The 19,297-nt window shown below is 47.6% G+C and overlaps 1 protein-coding gene across 2 annotated transcripts in view; it reads right to left on the reverse strand.

The window, feature by feature from the left end:
* SNX29 (sorting nexin 29) overlaps window positions 1–19,297 on the reverse strand; it is a 439,800-nt gene that overhangs the window by 201,737 nt on the left and 218,766 nt on the right. For both annotated transcript variants that reach the window (XM_069486909.1, XM_069486910.1), the window contains one exon: window positions 19,059–19,165. In XM_069486909.1, the coding sequence (XP_069343010.1) occupies window positions 19,059–19,165 (107 nt within the window). The remainder of the gene's footprint in view (window positions 1–19,058; window positions 19,166–19,297) is intronic.

Here is a 19,297-nt window from a genome sequence, read left to right on the forward strand (position 1 = left end):
CACAAGCCCAGAGGCTCCTAAAGGAGCCAAGAATAGATCTTCCTGAACCAGAAATGCTTTTAGAAAATGTACACTGGCGAAATTTCTTTCAGAATACATTCACCCTAAAATGTGGCCCCAGGACACTCCATGATGTTTTACAAAAGGTATTATCTAGCAGAAAGTTTTCAAAATGACAGAACAGTAGAAACTACAGTCTGAATGTTTATATCCCCCCAAAAGCCATACTGAAATTCTAACCCCCAAGGTAATGACATTAGGAGAGTGGGGCCCCTGGTGGGTGATTAGGTCAGGAGGGCACAGCCTTCACAGATAGGATCTGTGCCTTTATAAAAGGGCTCAAGAGAAAACCCTTGTCCCGTCCACCATATGAGGATGGGGCAGGAAGACACCCTCTATGGACCAGAAAGTGGTCCCTTACGAGATGTCAAATCTGCCTTGATCTTGGACTTCCCAGCCTTCAGAACTGTGAGAAATAAATTTCTGTTCTCTATAAGCTACCCAAGTTTATGGTACTTTGTTAAAATAGCCCAAACAGACCAAGACAATAGATGACACAACCAATAAAAATAAACAGAAAATTACACTGTCCGTGCAAACAGCACATAGAAGTATGCCTTTTAATTGTAGAAGTTGATCTTTATATGTTTTGGAAATCAGTTTCATAAATAAAGTTTTATCGGATGTAGCCGCACGCGCTTGTTTATACTCAGCTGCCTCCACGCAGCTTTGGCAGAGTTGAGTAGTTACGACACGTGGCCCGCACACAAAGTCTATAATGTCAACTATCTGGCCCTTTACAGAAAAAGGTTTCATATCCCTGTCTTGTATCATTAGATAACACACATCTAGATTTCAACAAAGAGGATTGTGCACACCAGATAATTTCCTACATCGTGAATTGAAACAGAACCAGATTCTAGGCAAATTATCTTTCTTTGTATATAATCAAAATTTGCCCTCAGATTAATGTCCTTTAAAGGTGGTGCAGAAGGATGGACGACAGCAACAATGTTAGATACGGAGGAAATAACAGTGTAAGTTTCAAGTGTACTCGTGAGACAGACATAAAAGAGCCTCAACTCTAAGACAAATCTTTCTCTGTCCACAGGACAAGGTCACATTGCTATAGTCCTCCCAGAGCGAACACGAGAATATGTATGCCACAGTCACTTGGTGCCTGTCATACGCAGAGGACCTTCTCTGAGCTCAGGATTCAATGTGCAAACAAGATAGTCACGGTCGCTGCCTTCACGGAATTTACATTCTAGAAGGGAGACAAGCTATAAAGCAGCAAACAAGGACATAAAGTAGATGATTGGAGGTTCTGTATTTCAATCAAGAAAATAAACCAGGGTGATGTGATGAATAAAGCAGACGAAAGGCGCTTTCTGATCAGTCTGGACTATCTGAGGACATCTCGCTGAGGAGGTGACAATGAATTAAGACCTGGAGGACAGAAAGCACGCCGTGCAAAGATCTGGGGAGAGAGAATATGGAGCATGCCCAGGCCCTGGGGATGGGATGAACTTGGCATTTTCTAGGAACAGTCCGGGAACAGAACGAGGAGGAGTATGGTGGCAGGTTAGGCGGGAGAGGTATGCACACAGCAGCGCACACACAGATTTAGAACTGGCTTGGGGAGACCCGGCGAGAGGCTGCGAGCAGTGCTCCAAGCGAAAGAAGATGGTAGGTGAGACTCATGGTAGCAACACTGATAGTGCGAAGTGGTTGGTTTTGTAAGATATTCTAGAAGGGACTCAGTGTAACTCATCGAGTGACTAGATGTAGAGGAGAGAGAAATTGAGGATGACTCATGTTTTTTAAACTTCAGTGAGTAGCTGAATGGAAGGTGATGCCATTTACAGAGATGGAAAAAACGTAGGAGGGATAAGTTTGGAGGAAAAACCAAGAGTTCACAGTGGCCTTCTTCAGTCTGAGACACCTTTAAACCAGCAGTCCTCAACAGAGGGCATTTTTGCCACCAAGGGGATAGTAGGAAATGCCTGGAGACAATTTTGGTTGTCACAGCTGGGAGAGAGAGATGCTACTGGCACGTGGCAGGTCAGTGGGTAGATGTTGCTGAAAATCCTACAACGCACAGGACAACTGCCCATAAAATGGACTGGCTCAAAATGTCGGTGAGGCCGAGTCTGAGAAACCCTGCTTTAGACAATTCAATGGAGATGTCACGAAGATGAAGATGTTGGATAAACGTGTGTGCGGAGCTCAGAGAGGTCAGTGCTAAAACTACAACTTTGCTTTCTCTTGACAGCTTATTTTTCTTGTGTTGCTAACTCTCCCCCAACATTCTGTTCTTAGCTGCTCTGCTGGGGGAGAGCAGCGACACTGGAACTAAAAAGGGACTGAGGTTCATGGATCTAAGTAGAAGCTATAAAAACTAAACTATTAACTCATTCATAAACACCCACTAAGGCTAAACAAAATGCCAAGTATTGGGAAGATTTGGGGGGAAAAAAAAAGAGTAAAATATGCAGATCCTACTCTAAGAGTGACCCGAGTTGGAGAAACCACCAAGTTGATCGGTGGTGATAAAGGCTCTAACAGGGGCATCTCAAAGCATTATGAGGACATTAAGGAAAATATGATTAAGTCTGCCTTGGCTGGACAAAGTGGTGAAAGAAGGGAGTCAAGACAGGGTTCTCACAGTCAGAGAAATGCAAATTAAAACTACATGGAGATTATGTGAGCATCAGATTAGCAAAAACCCATAAGGAATTTTGTTTATGCCATTAAGAGATTTTCAACATAAGGAAAAAAAGACACAAATATTAAATCAAGGTAGTTAAGTAAAAAACCCATAATTCTAAATCTGAATTGGAAATATCTGTATGAACTCATAATATACGCTCTGTTGAAGAGAAGGAAGTGGGGAAGGAAGGAAGGAAAGGAGAGAGGGAGGGAGGGAGAGAAAGACTTCCTAGCTCTGACCACAGCAAAGGGCTGCAAACACTAACCAATTCAGTAGCAGTGAGCACCTCTATCACCCACATTATGATGTAAAAAAGGAACCAGGACACCTTGGAAAAACAGTTGATTCCACGTCTGGGGCATGAAGCACAAGAAGGGCCTAGAACATCCCACCTTCCTTGCTCTGATGTCCAGCACGACAACAAAGAGTACTCTTGACCCTTCAGGAGTGAACCTAAATACTGTCCCACGGGACAATTTGAATATCACAAAGAAAAATAACTGTGATGGACTGAAAAGCATCAAATAAGTTTTAATACATAAAATTCCTAGTGCTAATTTGTTAAAAGATTCACTGGTCATCTTTTGGAGGGTGGAAAGAAACCAATCCGTTATTCTGAAAATTGATGAACAGAAGGAAAAAGTCAAAGCCTTGGTTCCCTTGCCTTCCTCATACCATTATGGGGAGAGAATTAACGTAGGTAACAAATTAGAAACAGCACCAACACATTGTAATCGTGCCACACATGAAAGGAACTGTGATTGTTGTCATTATAAGCCCTTCCTGTCTCTTGCTGGCAGAAAAATACAGAAACCCACAACATGAATATATATGGCTCTTACTAAAGTCCAATAATTCTTTAATTGACAAATAAAAATTGTAGAAATTCAAGGTGAACAATGTAACGGTTTGCTCTATGTATACGCTGTGCAAAGACTACCTGAATCCAATTAATTAACACACCCATCAGCACCCACAGTCACCATCGTGTACGTGTTGGGAGTGAGGGTACGTGAGATCTACTCTCTCAGCAATTTTCAAGTAGACAGTGCAGTATTACCAACTACAGTCACCAGAACACTAGACACCAGTACATCAGACCCCAGAGCTATTAACACTTCATGCTACAACAGAAAGTTTGTGCCCTTAGGCCAACATCTCCCCATTTCCCCCAGGCCCCGGCAACCCCTGTTCTCTCCCCCACAGCTCACAGTGTGGGTCGCTCCGCCGTGAGGGGGCTGCCTGCAGACCCAGAGGGTCAGGGAGGTCTAAAGAGGGGAGGGAAGCCAGGCATCCAAAGGAAGAGATCAGGGCAGACACAAATCAAGAGAAAGAGCTTTTGTTTGGGGTAGTCATTATTTCTGTCTGGAAAAAACAAACATGTAAATGAAAATCAAAGAAAAATCATAAAGACCTCTTTTCCAGCCCAGACTTTGACACTCAGAAGTGGTACAACCTAGAGGGGTGGCTCTCCACCAGCAGCAATTCTGCCCTCCAAGGGACATCTGGCCAAGGTCTGGAGACATTTTTGGTTGTCACAGCTTGGTGGACAGGGGTGCCACCAGCACCCAGTGGGTAGAGGCCAGGCACGCCACTGAGCAGCCTGCAACGCACAGGGCTCCCCCAGCACAGGACCGTGTGGCCCTGAAGGTTGGTAGTGCTGAGGCTGAGAATCCTGACACAGCAACTCGCTTGAGCTAGCCGAGCTTCACTTTATTTCTTTGTTAAGTGGCAAAAATCATACTTTCCTTCACTGAAGTGTTTATGAGCAGTAAATACGTACAGCGCCTGGCCTTTGCCGATCTCAAACAGCAACTGACTCTGAAAACTCCCATCACCATCCCCACCATCACTAAGCAGGAGAAGCGTCTGCACCAGGCGTCGCCACACGACAACTCCTGGCCACATCCAGCCCCTGCCTGCTTGGGTGAGGTTCGACTGGCACACAACCACGTTTACGTATTGTCCTGGGCTGCTTTAGCGCTCCAATGCGCGGGTGAGTAGCTGCAACAGAGACCACACAGCCCACGACACCTGAAGATTTTACTATTCGTCCCTTCGTGCAGAAAACTTTGCTGTCCTAGAAATAGCCAGGAAACTGCAGCACTACACAAAAAACAAAATTGTTGTCATTCTGATGTGTCCAAAAAAAACTGTAGGAAATTTATATTTCCATCCCCACGTATGCAAGGGCCATAGGCACAAAGTTCTTAGATGCAAAACAGCTTCAAAACCGCCGAAAGCCAATTTAATCCATTCCATTTCATCACTTTTCAACAAAATTGACCACCACTTTGCTTTAAAACATACGCCATCAAGGCAGTTCAAATCTCAAACACCGGGAAGGCAGTTGTTACGATATTTACAGAGAAACTTGTATCTCGCTCTCCTCCTGAGCCACGGCGCAGGGAGGGGAAAATTTCCATTAATTTTAAAAGCTTTTACTACCAAAGGCAGGAAAGATTTTTCAAGAAGACAAGAAAGTAATATTTTAGCATTTAAATCCAGTTTTCTTCACAAAGGGAAAATAATTTCCACCTATTGCATAGTAGGAACTGGGGTGTTACCATAGAACATATTCCACTTAGAGGAGCAGGCCTGAGCTTACGGGCTCGTTTTCAGAAGCATCAATCTCGGGCACCTGGAAACGAAAGTGCTGGCGCGCACAAGTTGGTCTTACGTTGGAACAAAATTTTCAAGTTTTTTATAAGACTCATCTCCTCCCTTTTCTACCTTAAAAATGGATTTTTAACTTCATGGAGGGTGGGACGTGGGATGGGGGGAAATCAACAGAACCCAATTCCATCTCCCTTGCTAAAAAAAATATCATTCTTTGCCCAAAGCAGGGCACAGAGCCGCCCGCATGACCCATAGAAGTGAATCGGGTATTTTAAGGGTTCCACGGAGGGGAAGAGAGACTTTTGAGACGTACTTGTCACTGTGGAAGAGCGGCTGACAGCTCGCCCTGGCAAAGCGGAGTTTCTGGTACCGAAAGGGAAGCTGTGAGTCACGCCAGGGAAGCAGAGTACACTCGGCTCTGCCTTGCTGGTCCTCGAGGTGAAAGTTACCTTCGTCAACGGAAGCTGCAGAAAAAGACGCTGGGGGGACGGGGGGGGGGGGGGGGGGGTGGGATTTAGCCACAGAGGAAGTTAGGAGACAGGAATGTTTTCTGCAAAACAAAACTAAGAAAGCTGTGGGCAATTTGGCAAGCAAACACTTGGGTTGGGAGGGGGAGGAGGAACGTTCGGGAACTCTAGTGGCCTCTCCTGGGGGCACAGGAGGCTGCTTCACGGCCCCACGGCAGGGTGAGGGTCTCCCTGGAGGGAACCAGTGACCCCCTGTCTGTCGTCCTGATAAAGTCAACACTGGGACAGGTAGGAGTGGAGAACTGAGGACACGGGAAGGGAAAGCCATCTTCTCCCTGGGCTCTGGTCATGTTAGGCTGGGATTCAAGACCCCCAAGAGGACCAGGGCAATTCTAGTGGTGGAACAGGCTGTCCTCAGTCAGGTGACGGAAGCCAGGAGGGAGGCGGGGACACACGCAGGTCTGGGCTGTGACTGACAGGACCTGAATCAGCAGGGACAGTGCTTTCTGCTGGCAGTGGTGGTGGCCTCGTAAGCCCAAAGCTGCCCAGATTCCGGCACACAGGCCGTGGGGAGAGTGAGGTGTGTGGGCTGTGGGGTGACTGTGGACTTCTCTGGCCTTGGAGTGGAAAGGGTGGGTCCTCAGAAACCAGGGATGACTCATTCTCCCTGGGTGAGCACGCCGGGCGTTGTCAGCCCATCAGAGGAGACCAGAGTTGCGGCCACTCCCTGTGTGACAGGGCTCAGGTTGTTCAACTCAGGAGTGATGCTGTCTGTCCCTCAAGCAGGTAAATGGGACAAGATGGTCCCTAAGCACCAGACACAAGGAGAGGGAGATAGCGGGAAGCGGTGCATATGATTCCACATTTGATCTATAAACTCTACACGTTAGAGAGCATTGCTCCCAGGGCACAGAAGAGGACCCCTGAAGCACACAGAGGTTAGGTGACAGGGCCCGGGCATGCACTTAGAGCCATGACCTGAATCCTCACATGCTGAGCAATGTGGGGAAAGACCATCACCTCCTGTTGTTTAGATTCAAGGTTCTTGTCCCCCGAGAGTGGCTATGAGCCTCAGGTCTGGAACATGAGCCCCAGCTCTGTCCTCAATTCCTTCTGTGACTTTAACCATCAGTAAGCTCACCGTGCCTCAGTTTCCTCCTCCACATAATGGGGATAAGAGTAATACCACCACAGAGAGTGAGCATTTTAAGGATCACATGAGATAAATAAAGTGCTTACAAACGTGCCTGGCACAGTATAAGCACTGAATAAATGTAAGCTTGCCGGCCCGACAAGGATCTCAACGATCACTAAGAGAGATACCTGCAGTTTTCCCAAAGAACAGAATGGCTCAGAATTAACTGATAAAAATGGTTCTTTGTGCTTTTATTTTTTTAATCCACTCAAACATGCCGCCCAAAGTAGATTAAATGAAAATGTTCAACATGTTCTTTCTACCAAGCTATTGGATCAAAGCAAGTCATTAGCTGAGCTACATAATTCATTTGATTAATTTGCACTGTTACGAATCAAGAGACGCTACAGAACCTCAATGCCGCTCCAAGTCCAACTTCAAGTCTCATTCAAGCTTTAGAAGATTCTTCAGCTAGAGAACAGTCAGAAAACGTGTCAGGAAACCAAGGGGGAGCTTAACCTATAACGAGGGCTGGTAAATCTCCCAGTGACACCTTCACACTGTCTGACAGGTGGGGCAGGAAGACCTCAGCCACCACTGTCATCAGAACAGGGAGCAAATGTCGGCTCTAGCACTTCCCAGCTGTGAGCCTTCAGATACTCCATTCACCCTTTCTAAGTCTCCTGCATTTCCCTCCACCACCTGCCTCGCGGGGTTGCTGTGAAGATGCAATGACAGGGTGCGTGTGACGCCCCAGCCCAGCACTGGGCACATAGTGGGTGCTATTAAATGATGTCAATTACATTAATTTAGATTTAAAAATTCATTCATTTTTTCATTCATTTCTAGGTGAGCCACTTTGGTAAAAATTGCTACTTATTCCATAGATGGCGGTTGGCAACAATTCTTACGTACAGCTTGGACAAAGTCCAGCCTCTGCAGGCCTAACCCCAGAACCACTGTGCTTTGTATCAGCCCCGCCGTGGAAGAGAACAGGCTGGTGATTGTTTTATTTGAAGGATATAAAACCTAACAAGAGCATCGTGCTATTAGAAGCAAAGTCCTACGTGTGACTGTCCCACCCAGGGTCATTTCTGAAATGACATAGTGTCCTGAGGCAATGCTTTTTACAAGACGCTTTCCAAGCCGAACCGCTACGAACCATTCAAGCTGAAAGTCTCCCAGCGTTCTCGCTCAGGAGCGACAGCAGAGCACTGTAAGAAAGAGAAGCCTCTCAGCACCCCCGACTTGCCCAGCAAGACTACGTCTTCCTGAACAGGTCAGAGACAGCTGGCTGGGACCTGGAGGGGACTTTGTCTCCACTGGCTGAGAGCAGGCGGGACGGGGAGGTGCAGCCATCCACGAGTGCCTGTGGCAGGGAGAGTCAAGACGGGGAGAAAAGGGCAGAAAAAAGGGAAAACTTTCCAATCGGTCCATTTTCACGATGAGAAATGTGAACTGTAGCATCTGAAACCTAGAAGACTCTCTCCAGGAGGACTGTCAAATAGTGCTAAATAACAAGGAAACGTGAGGGTGTTTTGCCTCTGTCTCGCTCTACGCTCTGTCGGTAGTTGCCCAGCTAGTCACAGCTTTGCCCATGCTGCTCCCGCCACCCGGACTGCCCTTCTCACTGGCAGTGTCCCGTTCTACCCTCACAGCCCAGCTTAGAAATGAACATTCCTGCCCTAGCTTCCCTGAGACGCCCCACATCGTGTCCCCTCCTCTACCAGATCTCAGACGGTGTTAATTCCCCTCTTTTTCCGAGTCACCCATCACTTGCTGCTACAAATTACTGCTTTATGGAGCTAACTCCCCTAGTGGGCTGGGGGCCCCCGTAAGGCAAGGCAGAAAGCTGATGGATCAAGGTACCCGCCGGCCTGGCGTTCACGCCTTCAGCACTAAAGTGAGCCTCACTCGTCTGCCCCCGCGGCACCCACCTTCCCCTCGCTGCAGTCCCGTTTCCATCCGCGGATCCACCCCACTCACCAACCTTCATTCTCCGCGTCTGAACAGAGCTCTTCCCTGTCTCAGCACATGAGCCAGATGCGCTGGCCAGCAGCAGACAGAGTGAAGTCCAAGCTGGCCCTACAGAGTCAACTCAAGGTTTCCGACAGGAATGGAGAGAGAGAGATTCCAGTTTTCCTATGAATGTGAACCTGGAAGAAAAACTGTTTGCCCAGGGGTGATCACAGCCCCCTGAGACCACGAGGGGAAAACCTACCAAAAATGATGCCAACCCAGAAACGGTAGAGGCAAGTGCTAAAAATCAAACCGAAGCCTGGTGACATAGCTTAAGTCTCAAGATCCAGCCACACCTAAAGCCAGACCTCCCCCCGAGGCCAAAGGATTCCGTTTCAGATTGCCGGGACAGGCTGTGCTCAGTGGTAATCATAAGCAGAGCCTGATACCTTAGTGGCCGAACACAGGTCAATTCTGCACTCATGACATCTGTAATGGGTCCAGCAGCAAAACAGGGCAATTCCCTTCCAAGCAGTGACTCAGGGATCCAGGCTAGTGTCGTCTGTGGCCACGCTGCATGGAACACACGGCTTCCAGGCTCACCATGGCAGTGGAAACAAGAACCAAGGACACTCACCTACAGCCCACCGGCCAGAATGAGTCACACGGTCCCAATCCACCCTTCATGTAGACGGGGAAATGCACCTGTCCTTCGTGTCCAGGCAAAGAACAAGGAGACAGGGCTTAACAAACAAATAGTGCAGTCTCTGCCGCAGCCAGCTGGAGCCAAGTTTTCTGTTTCCTGCAACCAAAAGGCTCCTAAATGATATAAGCGCCAGCCAGGAGCCAGAGGATCACAACAGGTGTTGGGGCTAACGCAGCAGGGGCCACTGTGGAACTTACAGCGGAGCAGGAGAACATGGGGAAACAATGAGGGAAACGACAACACAGGTAGGACAAGCAGACACAAAGCAGGGTACTGTCAGGACTGGGAGCCGAGACACACGGGATACGCCGAGACACCTGGGGGAAGTGAACCCCGTCTTCAGGGGTGCAGAGGGGGCATCAGAGAAGGCTTCCGGGAGGGGGTGTGGCAGACGAGACGTCGTCAGCGAGGGAAATCGGGGAGAGGAGGGAGCAGGGGAAACGAACAGGGCTCCAGGTAGAAACACCTGCCTGTGCAGAGGTCTGCAGTGAGTGCGTGTGCACTGGGGAACTGGAACACGCTCAGAGCCAGATGAGAAACCACCGAAGAAGGTCAGAGCCAGAGCAGGAAGGGTTTTATGTTAATGTATCAATGTGTTATGTTTGGATGAACCTAAGGGCAAAAGGGAACCACGGGAGAGTTTAAGCAGAAAAATGGCCTGAGCAGCCTGGGCTCAGAGTAGTTTTTCCTTGTCCCATCCCACCAGCCCCCCTCCTCCCCGGCTCAGCAGTCTGCACTGCCCCCCCCACCCCCGTTTCTACAGCCCCACACTGCTAGAGACAAGCCCTGGAGGTTACTAGCGGGCTGAGCTCAGCCAGCACTGGGGACAGCCCTGTCCCTCCACCAGGTGTACCCTGAACTCTGACCCCGACCCTGACAGGGGCGTCTCCTGTCCTCCGTTCCATCAAGACCAGACGGCCCCTTCTGGGGGCCCAGAAGTAGCTTCAAGAAGCCACTTCCCACCTCAGGCAGGAAAGCAAATCTCAAACAGGCCCAAAATAGCGTCAGTCTGAAAAGCTGAAAACCAGCCACTATAATTACAAGTATTTTTATCTAACGCCCAAAAGGGAGTACTGGATCATTTTCTAAGTGTTTCGCTAAGGAAGTTCATCTGCTCATTCTCAAGTCCTCCAGACTCCCGGATCAGAGCCACAACCGGAAATGAGGCTGCGACAGAAATGGGAGCCAGAGAGAACGCACGAGGTGCAGATGCTGAGCAAAAGGCAGGGCCTTGGCACCGTCACCCTTGGAGGGTGGCAACCCCACTGTGAAATGGGAGACGCCCAGAGATCTTTAAGAAAAGAGAAATCAAAAGATTGGCAAAGATAAAACGCCTCCAAGTCTGGGAGCTCGGGCTTGTCTGCACAGAAGCACGACTGTCACCCACAGCGGAACGTGCCCTACCCAAGTACAGCAGGTAACAGAAAGGCCGAGGGAGACGTGGAAGGAAAGAAGGGCCAGTGAGGAGGGGGCACTACCAAAAGCGGACCCTCTTTCTTCTGCCGCACTGGGCGGGTCACCCTGGCACACGGGAACAGCCTGGGGGCACCCGCTGAACACAGAGCAGGCAGAACGGGCAAGTGCTCACGCGGGGAACACGTCTGCCAGACAGAACGTTTCCATTCTCCCCCCTCGTCCCTTCCACCACTTCCTCAGGCTTGACAAGCTAGGATGTCTGTCACCGCTGTCATCGTCCGGGCTCCGCTCAGAGTTATGAGTCAAAGCTGGCCGCCAAGGAAGGCACAACTCCTATTTCAAGCCAGGTACAGAGAGGCCACAGAGGGTGGTGCAAAGATGCCAACCCTGGAGTCAGCCGGCCGGGGTTTGGGTCCTGGCTGTACATGTGCCAGCCCCGTGACCTCGGGCGGGTGACTGATCACCTCCAAGCCTGTTTCCTCACCATCCTTAGATGCAGCGAACAACAAGATCAGACAGCCCAGGTAACACAATTAACACAGTGCCCAAAAACAGAGCAACCCCTCCATTTATGCTACCTGCCATTACCATCGTTACCATCAAGATTTACAGTCGCTTTTCATCAAACAAATGTCACCAAAAGCCTAACAGGTCACAGAGTACCAACCACCCTCAAAAAACAATGGTGGAAGAAATTCTCCAGGAGCAATGATCCAGTTTTTTCAACTAATAAATGACAAGGAAAGAAGAAAGAGAGGAAAGATACAGATGAGGGACATGTAGATTAAAAGAGACTTCAGAGATGCACCCACCACTCACAAGGTGTGGACCACCTTATGTGGATCCTTACTCAAGCATTTGGTTTGAGTTGGAAATTTAAACACTCACCAGGTATTTGACCATATTAAGGAATTATTGCTAACTTTTAGGTATGCTATTGATATCAGAGAGTTTTTTCTTTTTAAAAGAAAAAGTCTTTACATTTTATTACCAATATATTCCAAACTACTCTGGGGTAAAGTCTATGCTGTGCCTTGGATTTCCTTCCAAATACTGCATGAAGCTGGAGAAAGAGGAGGGTATATAAATGAAGCTAAACTGGCCATGACAGGAACATGGAAGTTCTTTATATTCTTTTGTCTCCTCTTATATAAATCTGAAGTATCCATAACAAAAATAGTTTTTAAAAAACTGATAGAGCCACCTGTGCGATACAGCCTGCCTCCTCCTCCCGCAGAGACCTTCTCGAGGGAACGAGTCCATACCAAAGAAGGCTGCCCTGGAGGCTGGAAACTCATGCGCTGGTGCAAACCTACAGCCTGTGGTTGCCCCTCTTGGTCTCCAAGTTCCTCAGTTTCCCAGGGCCAGCGCAGCTGTGCTGCTGACGTGACTATGCTTGTCGCTGACTGGAGTCGGCGTGGGCACCCAAGCAAAGGGCAGATGCAAGAAGCAGAAAGTCCCAGTGCTGAGCTATCCTGCACGAACTGGATCTAAGGTTCCTGCCTCGGGAAGCCGGGGAGGGGAAACAGTAAACAACGGGCCCCCTGAAAGGCCCTATGTCAAAAGAAGTCCCTCTCCCTGGTAGTCCACTGGGAGGTTCACTGAGACTGGCATGGGCCTCCTTTATAAGGCTCAGGAAGGTGTGACAATGACACTGGTTATGCATTTGTTTGTTTTTTTTAAGAGCTCTTATCTTTTAAAGATAGATTCTGAAATACTTAGGAATGTAATGATACAGAATCTGGGATTTTCTTCCGAATGCCATGAGAAGCAGCTGGGGGTAGGATAGGATATAGAGGAAGCACGATTGGCCAGGAGTTACTAACAGCGGAAGCCAGGTCACGGGTACGTGAAGACTTCTTATGCTATTCTATTTTCGTACATGTTCCAACTTTTCCATCATAAGATTTTAAGAACTCCTTAGAGGTTTAGCCCCGTTAGTCATTCATACTTTAGTGGAAATCACACCTAGCCTGGTAGGAAAGAGAACTTACCAGTTTTCACTAAAACAAAATAAGCACCTAAATACTCGGTTTTGCTTGGGGAACAAAACTTTTTCCCCTTTATATGAGATGAGAGCCTGGTCTCAAATCCACTACTGAGTGTCACGTGTATCATACTTTTGAGTATCATTCTAATATAGATCTCAGCTCAGAGTTTCGTTGTTGTTTTTTTTGTTGTTGTTGTTTGTTTGTTTTAATCCTGAGTCCTTACACAGAATCCTGTGTTTTATTTAAAAGCCCATGCTTCTCTGGGACACATCACAAGTGCTGGAAACCACTGGTGCCAATTTGAGAGGCAAGTGTTTGTGGTGTAACTGCTCCCAAGGTCTCGGCTGCTTCAGAAACTTTTTCATTAAAATGATGATCACATCCACAGTTATCTACAGTGTGTGATTATGAATGTGCTTTTTGCCAGCTTGATGTTTAAACTTACTTTTCCATTAATAGTAACTCTGCCATTATAATGAGAATAAATGTTGCTAATATGCCATTTATTTTACCCATGAGAAAAATTCTGGAACTAACTACACTCATACACTAAATGATAAGTATCCTATAATTTTAAAAATCAATCAACAGCTAGCTGAGCCCTGCCATATGGAAGGAAGTGAAGTTCTGCTTGCAGAGGGTGGACTGGCAATATTGAAGTAGAAGGCACAGAAGAGGGGCCAACAGCTGGAATATGTGCTGTAAAGCAAGACCCGGGACAGCCGGGAGGCAGGATGAAGGAGCTACGCTCTGGTAAGCAGTGAGTGGAAGAGGAAGTGAAGGGAAATAACATCTACTGATCACATACATATAAAAAGCTTTACACAGAAGTTAGGGCTCTTCAGTGGGAAGCAACAGAAACAGATTTTCACCTAAGGAAAAACAGAATTTATTGTAACCAGTTGGGAAAGCGGGAGAATCTGGCTCAGAAAAGGAACCAGAACCAGGACAGCTCAGAAACAACTCGGGAGTCTTCAGACCAATTGCTATTAGTCTATTGAATAAATGCGTATTGCTAATTGCTATTAAACAAATGGCCTGCCAAGCACTGTTGCATTCTTGTATAACTCAGTAAAGTCCCCATCACCCTAGCTCAGGTCACATGCCCATCCCTGAGCCACAAAGGCAGCAGAGTACTTGGATTTACTGTCCCACCAAGACAGCAAGCAATGGTGGAGAAGTCATCCTGCCAAAGGGAATCAGAACAAAAGGGAGAAAAGAAACCACAAAGACACCTCTGTCTGCTACAGGCACCGACCTGGGTTCTTTATGTTGAATTCCCAAAGCAAACCCGCTAGCAGATATTCTTGGCTGCGGGACATCAACAGAGAGCCTGAGGCTTAGAGAGGACAGGCGGCCTGCCCAGGAACACAGGCAGTAGGTGGCAAATCTGAACTCAGTTTGCCACGGGACGCCATGTGCTTTTCCAAGCCACCAGGCTGCAGAAGGCGTCGACAAAGAGATGCAGGATCAAAGTCCAAATGCCACCACTATTTTCAAAGGCAACGGCTGGAATAGAATGGAAAATCGCTGGGGATGAGTCTAAACCAAAGGAATTATACTTAAAAAGAGGAAAAAAAGCAAGAGTCTTAGAGGAGACCTATCTTGGATGTGTCCAATATCTTTTATCTTCAAAACCCTTGGTGAGAATAGTGGCTTCTCTTCTGATGTCTTAGACCTTCAAGAAGGATGAGGAAGTTTACAGAAGAAATTCTGAGGCTCATCGCTATCAGTCCCAAAGGAGGAGGGAAGAGCTATCTAAAGAAGCCGCATTTGGGTGCCGAGCTCTGCAAAACTGCCATAAAAGGCACGGCTCCAGGCCTGTGGGTGTAGCTACCTCTGCACTTCCACCTGCCTCCCCACCAGCAGAACAGCAAGCTCCCTCAACACAGGCACTGCGCTGCGTTCATCTTTTTACCTAGGACCAGTCTTGGGGACATGAAGAGCTAATGCTACTCACAGATGGAAACATCAATGACTTTGCCACCAAAGTCACTTTGCAGTCAAGAAAGGACTCAATCTAGGGAAGAGAATGCCACTTAAAGAACGTCTTTGTCAGCCTCCCATCTTTCTTGGTTCACACCTCCTGGAACTGTCAACACTACTGCTCCCAGGGCAGGGGAAGCCACCAGAGGAGGAAAAAGGAAGCTAAAGGTTGGACACTTAAAAGGTGCTCAATGCACGTGTTCTATGCGAGTTGGCACCATCTGCTACATGACATCCTCTTCAGCCTCTTCCAAGCTATGCCTCCCCCTAAAATTGAGGGCCAGAAGAAAGTTTGCCTCCTCTAAGGGACCCATTTCCTCTTACCAGATATCTGATCCTTTCCACCAGGGTGCTCTGAGCCATATTTAGGACTTAGCTGTGGTGCCTTATACAAGTCACTCTTAATCTGGGGTCCTAGAACTCACATTTGTCATCCTTCGAGCATGACACTAAACAGCTGAATCCATTGAACAGATTGGCATTCTGTTCAATATTTGCAGAGCTACTACTATCTGCTGTTAAGCAATGAAGATACAACTAAAAAGGCAATGCCCACCCTACCGCTAAGGAGCTACCCCTGGTGATCTATTACAAGTCACTTTGGGTGCTGTATTTCCAGTCACAGACAAAACACGTTCTTCCCTTCTCCGGTAACAAAGGGTGTCAACATCCTCCTCCCAGCACTATTTCAAATGGCTGATGCTGCCAGTCTCTGTTATCTACTGCCAATGCGCCTCCCTGTGTCCTTTCAATCATTCTCTTCAATGTCACTAGCGACTGTCTCTTCTGTTCTGTCAAGTTGATCTCTTTCTTCTTCTTCTTCTTCTTCTTCTTCTTCTTCTTCTTCAATGAGCTCGGCCTTCTGAACATGGGAGAAGGGTTACAGGTTTGGGCTCTGGTGCTCGACTGCCTGGGTGATGCAAATCCAGTCCTGTTTCTTACCAGCTAAGAAATCTTGAGCAATTTACTAAACTTCTCAAAGCCTCATCTGTGAGCTGGAGAGAGCAGTAGCACCCTCCTCAAGGAACACGAGTTCATTTACCTAAGAGCCCTAGCACAGTGTCTGGAACTAAAAGCATACACCCAACAGCTGCTGCTAGTGTGATAGTGACTGCTACGCTATTTGAAAACCAGTGTTTCTAGCCCTGCCAGATTAACCTCCACCTGCCATGGTTCTCCTGTCCCTGCTGCTTTCCAAGTTAATCACAGGGGATCAAGAACAATCTTTATACCTCTAGTCCTTGGCACCGACGCTCACCAGCTATTAAAAGGTGACCTTATGGTGTCAACTTCAGGTTCTGAGCTGTCCTGCATGTGGGATTCCAGGTCGCCGAGCACAGATGTGCAGTGTGCACACGTAGGTAAGTAAGGTGGTCTTCGTGCTCTCAAAGACAGACACCTGGAGAAAGGATGCTCAGGAACTCCCCTGGCATCGGGACCAATCACCATGCTTGGTGTGTTCCAACTAGCCATATTACCTAAAATAAAATGTTTCTTTTTCCTCTGCCCTTCGGACATGGAAAGAAACTGCGTCAACTTTTCCCCACATTCTTTCATTACTCCACTCTGACACGTGTTTACAACTCTCTAAGAATCAACCCATTAGTAAAATGACAGAGCAGCGTCACAGGGGATGTCGTAAAGGGCCCGATTAACATGAACACAAAGGGTTCGGGAAAACGCTGATGCAAAGAAATGCTAATGCTACTCACAGATGAAAGATCACTGGCAGGACCTCACTTTGCAACCAAGGAAGCATGAATCTGGGTAGTAAATGCCACGTGAGGACATCTCTGCTTCGACCTCGCACGTCCCTCGGCTTGCTGAGTAGAGCCGGCGACTCTGCTGTCGCCGGGGTATAAAGGAAGCTCCGGGCCGGCAAGAGAAATCACTCTCCACACCTGAACCTCTAGCCCCGTCATCTGGCAGGTCGGCACTAAAGCTCATGGCGACAAGCCCAACCAGGCAACGGATAGACAGTCACTCCCCACACACCAGACCTTCTCCACACATCACAGCTGAAGTCGACACACAGCGATGATGAGGTAATGATGGGATGTCCACAGTGGTGACATGGCCTTCCAGGTGCCACTGTCTGACCCACCTTCCTCTCCAGCCACGGTGCCACCTCTCTCCCCTCATCCACTCTGTCCCAGACCCATGGGTCTCCTTTCTGCTCCTGCTCACTCTTTCCCTGCACCGGGCCTTGGTTCTTGCTGCTCCTGTGCAGCAAGTAAGTGTCCAATTAAACACCAATATGAACCATCCAACCATCCGGCCCATGAATGAACCAGCGGCGCTCAGCTCAGCGGCTCCGGCAGCTCAGCTCAGCAGCCGGCCGCCGTCTTCTCCAGCCCTGCCAGCGGCCCTGCGGCTGGAGGGATCCACGCTGAGCGAGCTGCCCCAGGCCCAGCGTTTTGAATGAACTCTGGGAAGCGGCGCTTTCACCACCCTGCCCTGGGCTGACAGAGTCCTGCCAGCTGCACCCTGGTTGCCCCAGAGGACCAGAACCTTTCAACCCACTTTTGCTCTGATAACCCTTTCGCCCTTCCTGGCTCATCAGGCCTTCATTCATTCAATAAACCCACACATCCCTGTCCTAGGAGAACCTTAAAAATACCTTCAATTCAAGGTTTATTTAAACCATTTACCATTTGTCAAGAAATGTCCGCTGAGCATACAGAGAAGGACAAGACACAGAGTCCACTCGGGGAAACAAACATACAAGTTGTCACAGCGCCGAGACTGGGGCACTGCTCCCCTCCCGACGTGGGCCTTCCCGGCTCAGACTGATGGCCCAGCACCCGGGCACTGCCACCAGCCAACTGTGAGTCCACGAGCCCACGAGTGAGTCTCCAGGGAAGGACACAGCGGTGGGTGGAGGCCACGCAGGAAGGGACAGTCGCCCCAGGCCTTCCCAGCCTGGTTTTTGGCTCTTCCCCACCAGCCTATTAAGACCCCAGCTTGCTTTCCCTTGAGCTCACTTGCGGTTAGAATGCAAGTTGCTTCTAAAGTCACCTCCCTTCTTTAGAGTGATTTTAGGAACCAGACAAAACAGACCACAAGAATGGCAGCTTGAACCAGGAATAAGGTGAGAGGGTCCTCGTCCAAGGCCCTGGTCCTCTGAAACCCACCCTCCAGCTCGAACATGTCTCCATAATGAGTGGGTGTTTTTCTAATTACAAAAATAAAACTCACTGTGGCAGATGTAGAAAGTACTGGAAGTGTACTTATATACTTCCATGTGTATGTGTGTACATACAGACATGACTGACAATACTACCCACCAAGGGACCATGACATACACACATACCTGATCAAAAACTTAGCCTCTCAACTTCGCCACTGAATGTGGTGATATTAATGGTTTCTGAATAAACTCCTTATCCTAAATCAAGGAAGTACCTTTATTCCTCATTTATCAAAATTATTTTTATCTAATTTCAATAATGAACATAATAAAATGACTAAAGATAAATACCTGGTTTTTCTCCTTTAACCTACTAATGAGATGACTTACACGGATGAATTTTCCTAACATTAAACCTTGTAATCCTAAATAAACCCACTTTTTATGTGCCTTGTTCTCTTAATATGTGAATGAATTTGATTAGATAATATCTTTCTAGAATTTTTATACATTTACACACAAATGAGACTAGACTAGTTTTGTTTTTTATGCTATCTTTGTCAAATTTTTTGTATCAGGGTAATGCACACTGAACCAAGATACAGATGTATACATATATGTATACATACACACACACACACACACACACACACGTGCTTTAAAGAAATGTAAACAGCAAAGGGCTTGCTGTGAGTCCCTTGAGGGTTTCCTGGAAATCACCATAAAACCATCTAGGCATCCTACCTTCTAAGGAAGCAGTTCCTTGATTACATTTACAACTGTCTTCCAAAGTACTCTCGTGTTATCTCATTTTGTTTTGTGGGGGGTGTTCGGTTGTTGTGCTAACATCTCTTTTGAACAGGCTGGGCCTTTTTCCTGCCAAGTCCCCAAAGCAGCCACATCAGGAACAAGGACACCCGGCCTTGCCGGCCTTACCTCGATGAGCTTCCTTTCATAGGAGCTGGCTAGTTCTTCAGCAACTTCTCCTGGCTTCTGTTCAGTTACTGTAACTTCTCCATCAACACTCCAAAGATTTGGCACCGCTTGAGAAAAAGAAAGACACTCCATAAATATTTTAACAATAATCAAAAATTATTTTCCCAGTTAAAAAAAAAAAAAATTCTTCTTTCCCAAGTGACTTCTCCAAAAGAAAAGCTCTTTAGAAGAAAAACAAA

This window comes from Eulemur rufifrons, chromosome 14, assembly GCF_041146395.1.
Source record: "Eulemur rufifrons isolate Redbay chromosome 14, OSU_ERuf_1, whole genome shotgun sequence".
Classification (NCBI taxonomy): domain Eukaryota; kingdom Metazoa; phylum Chordata; class Mammalia; order Primates; family Lemuridae; genus Eulemur; species Eulemur rufifrons.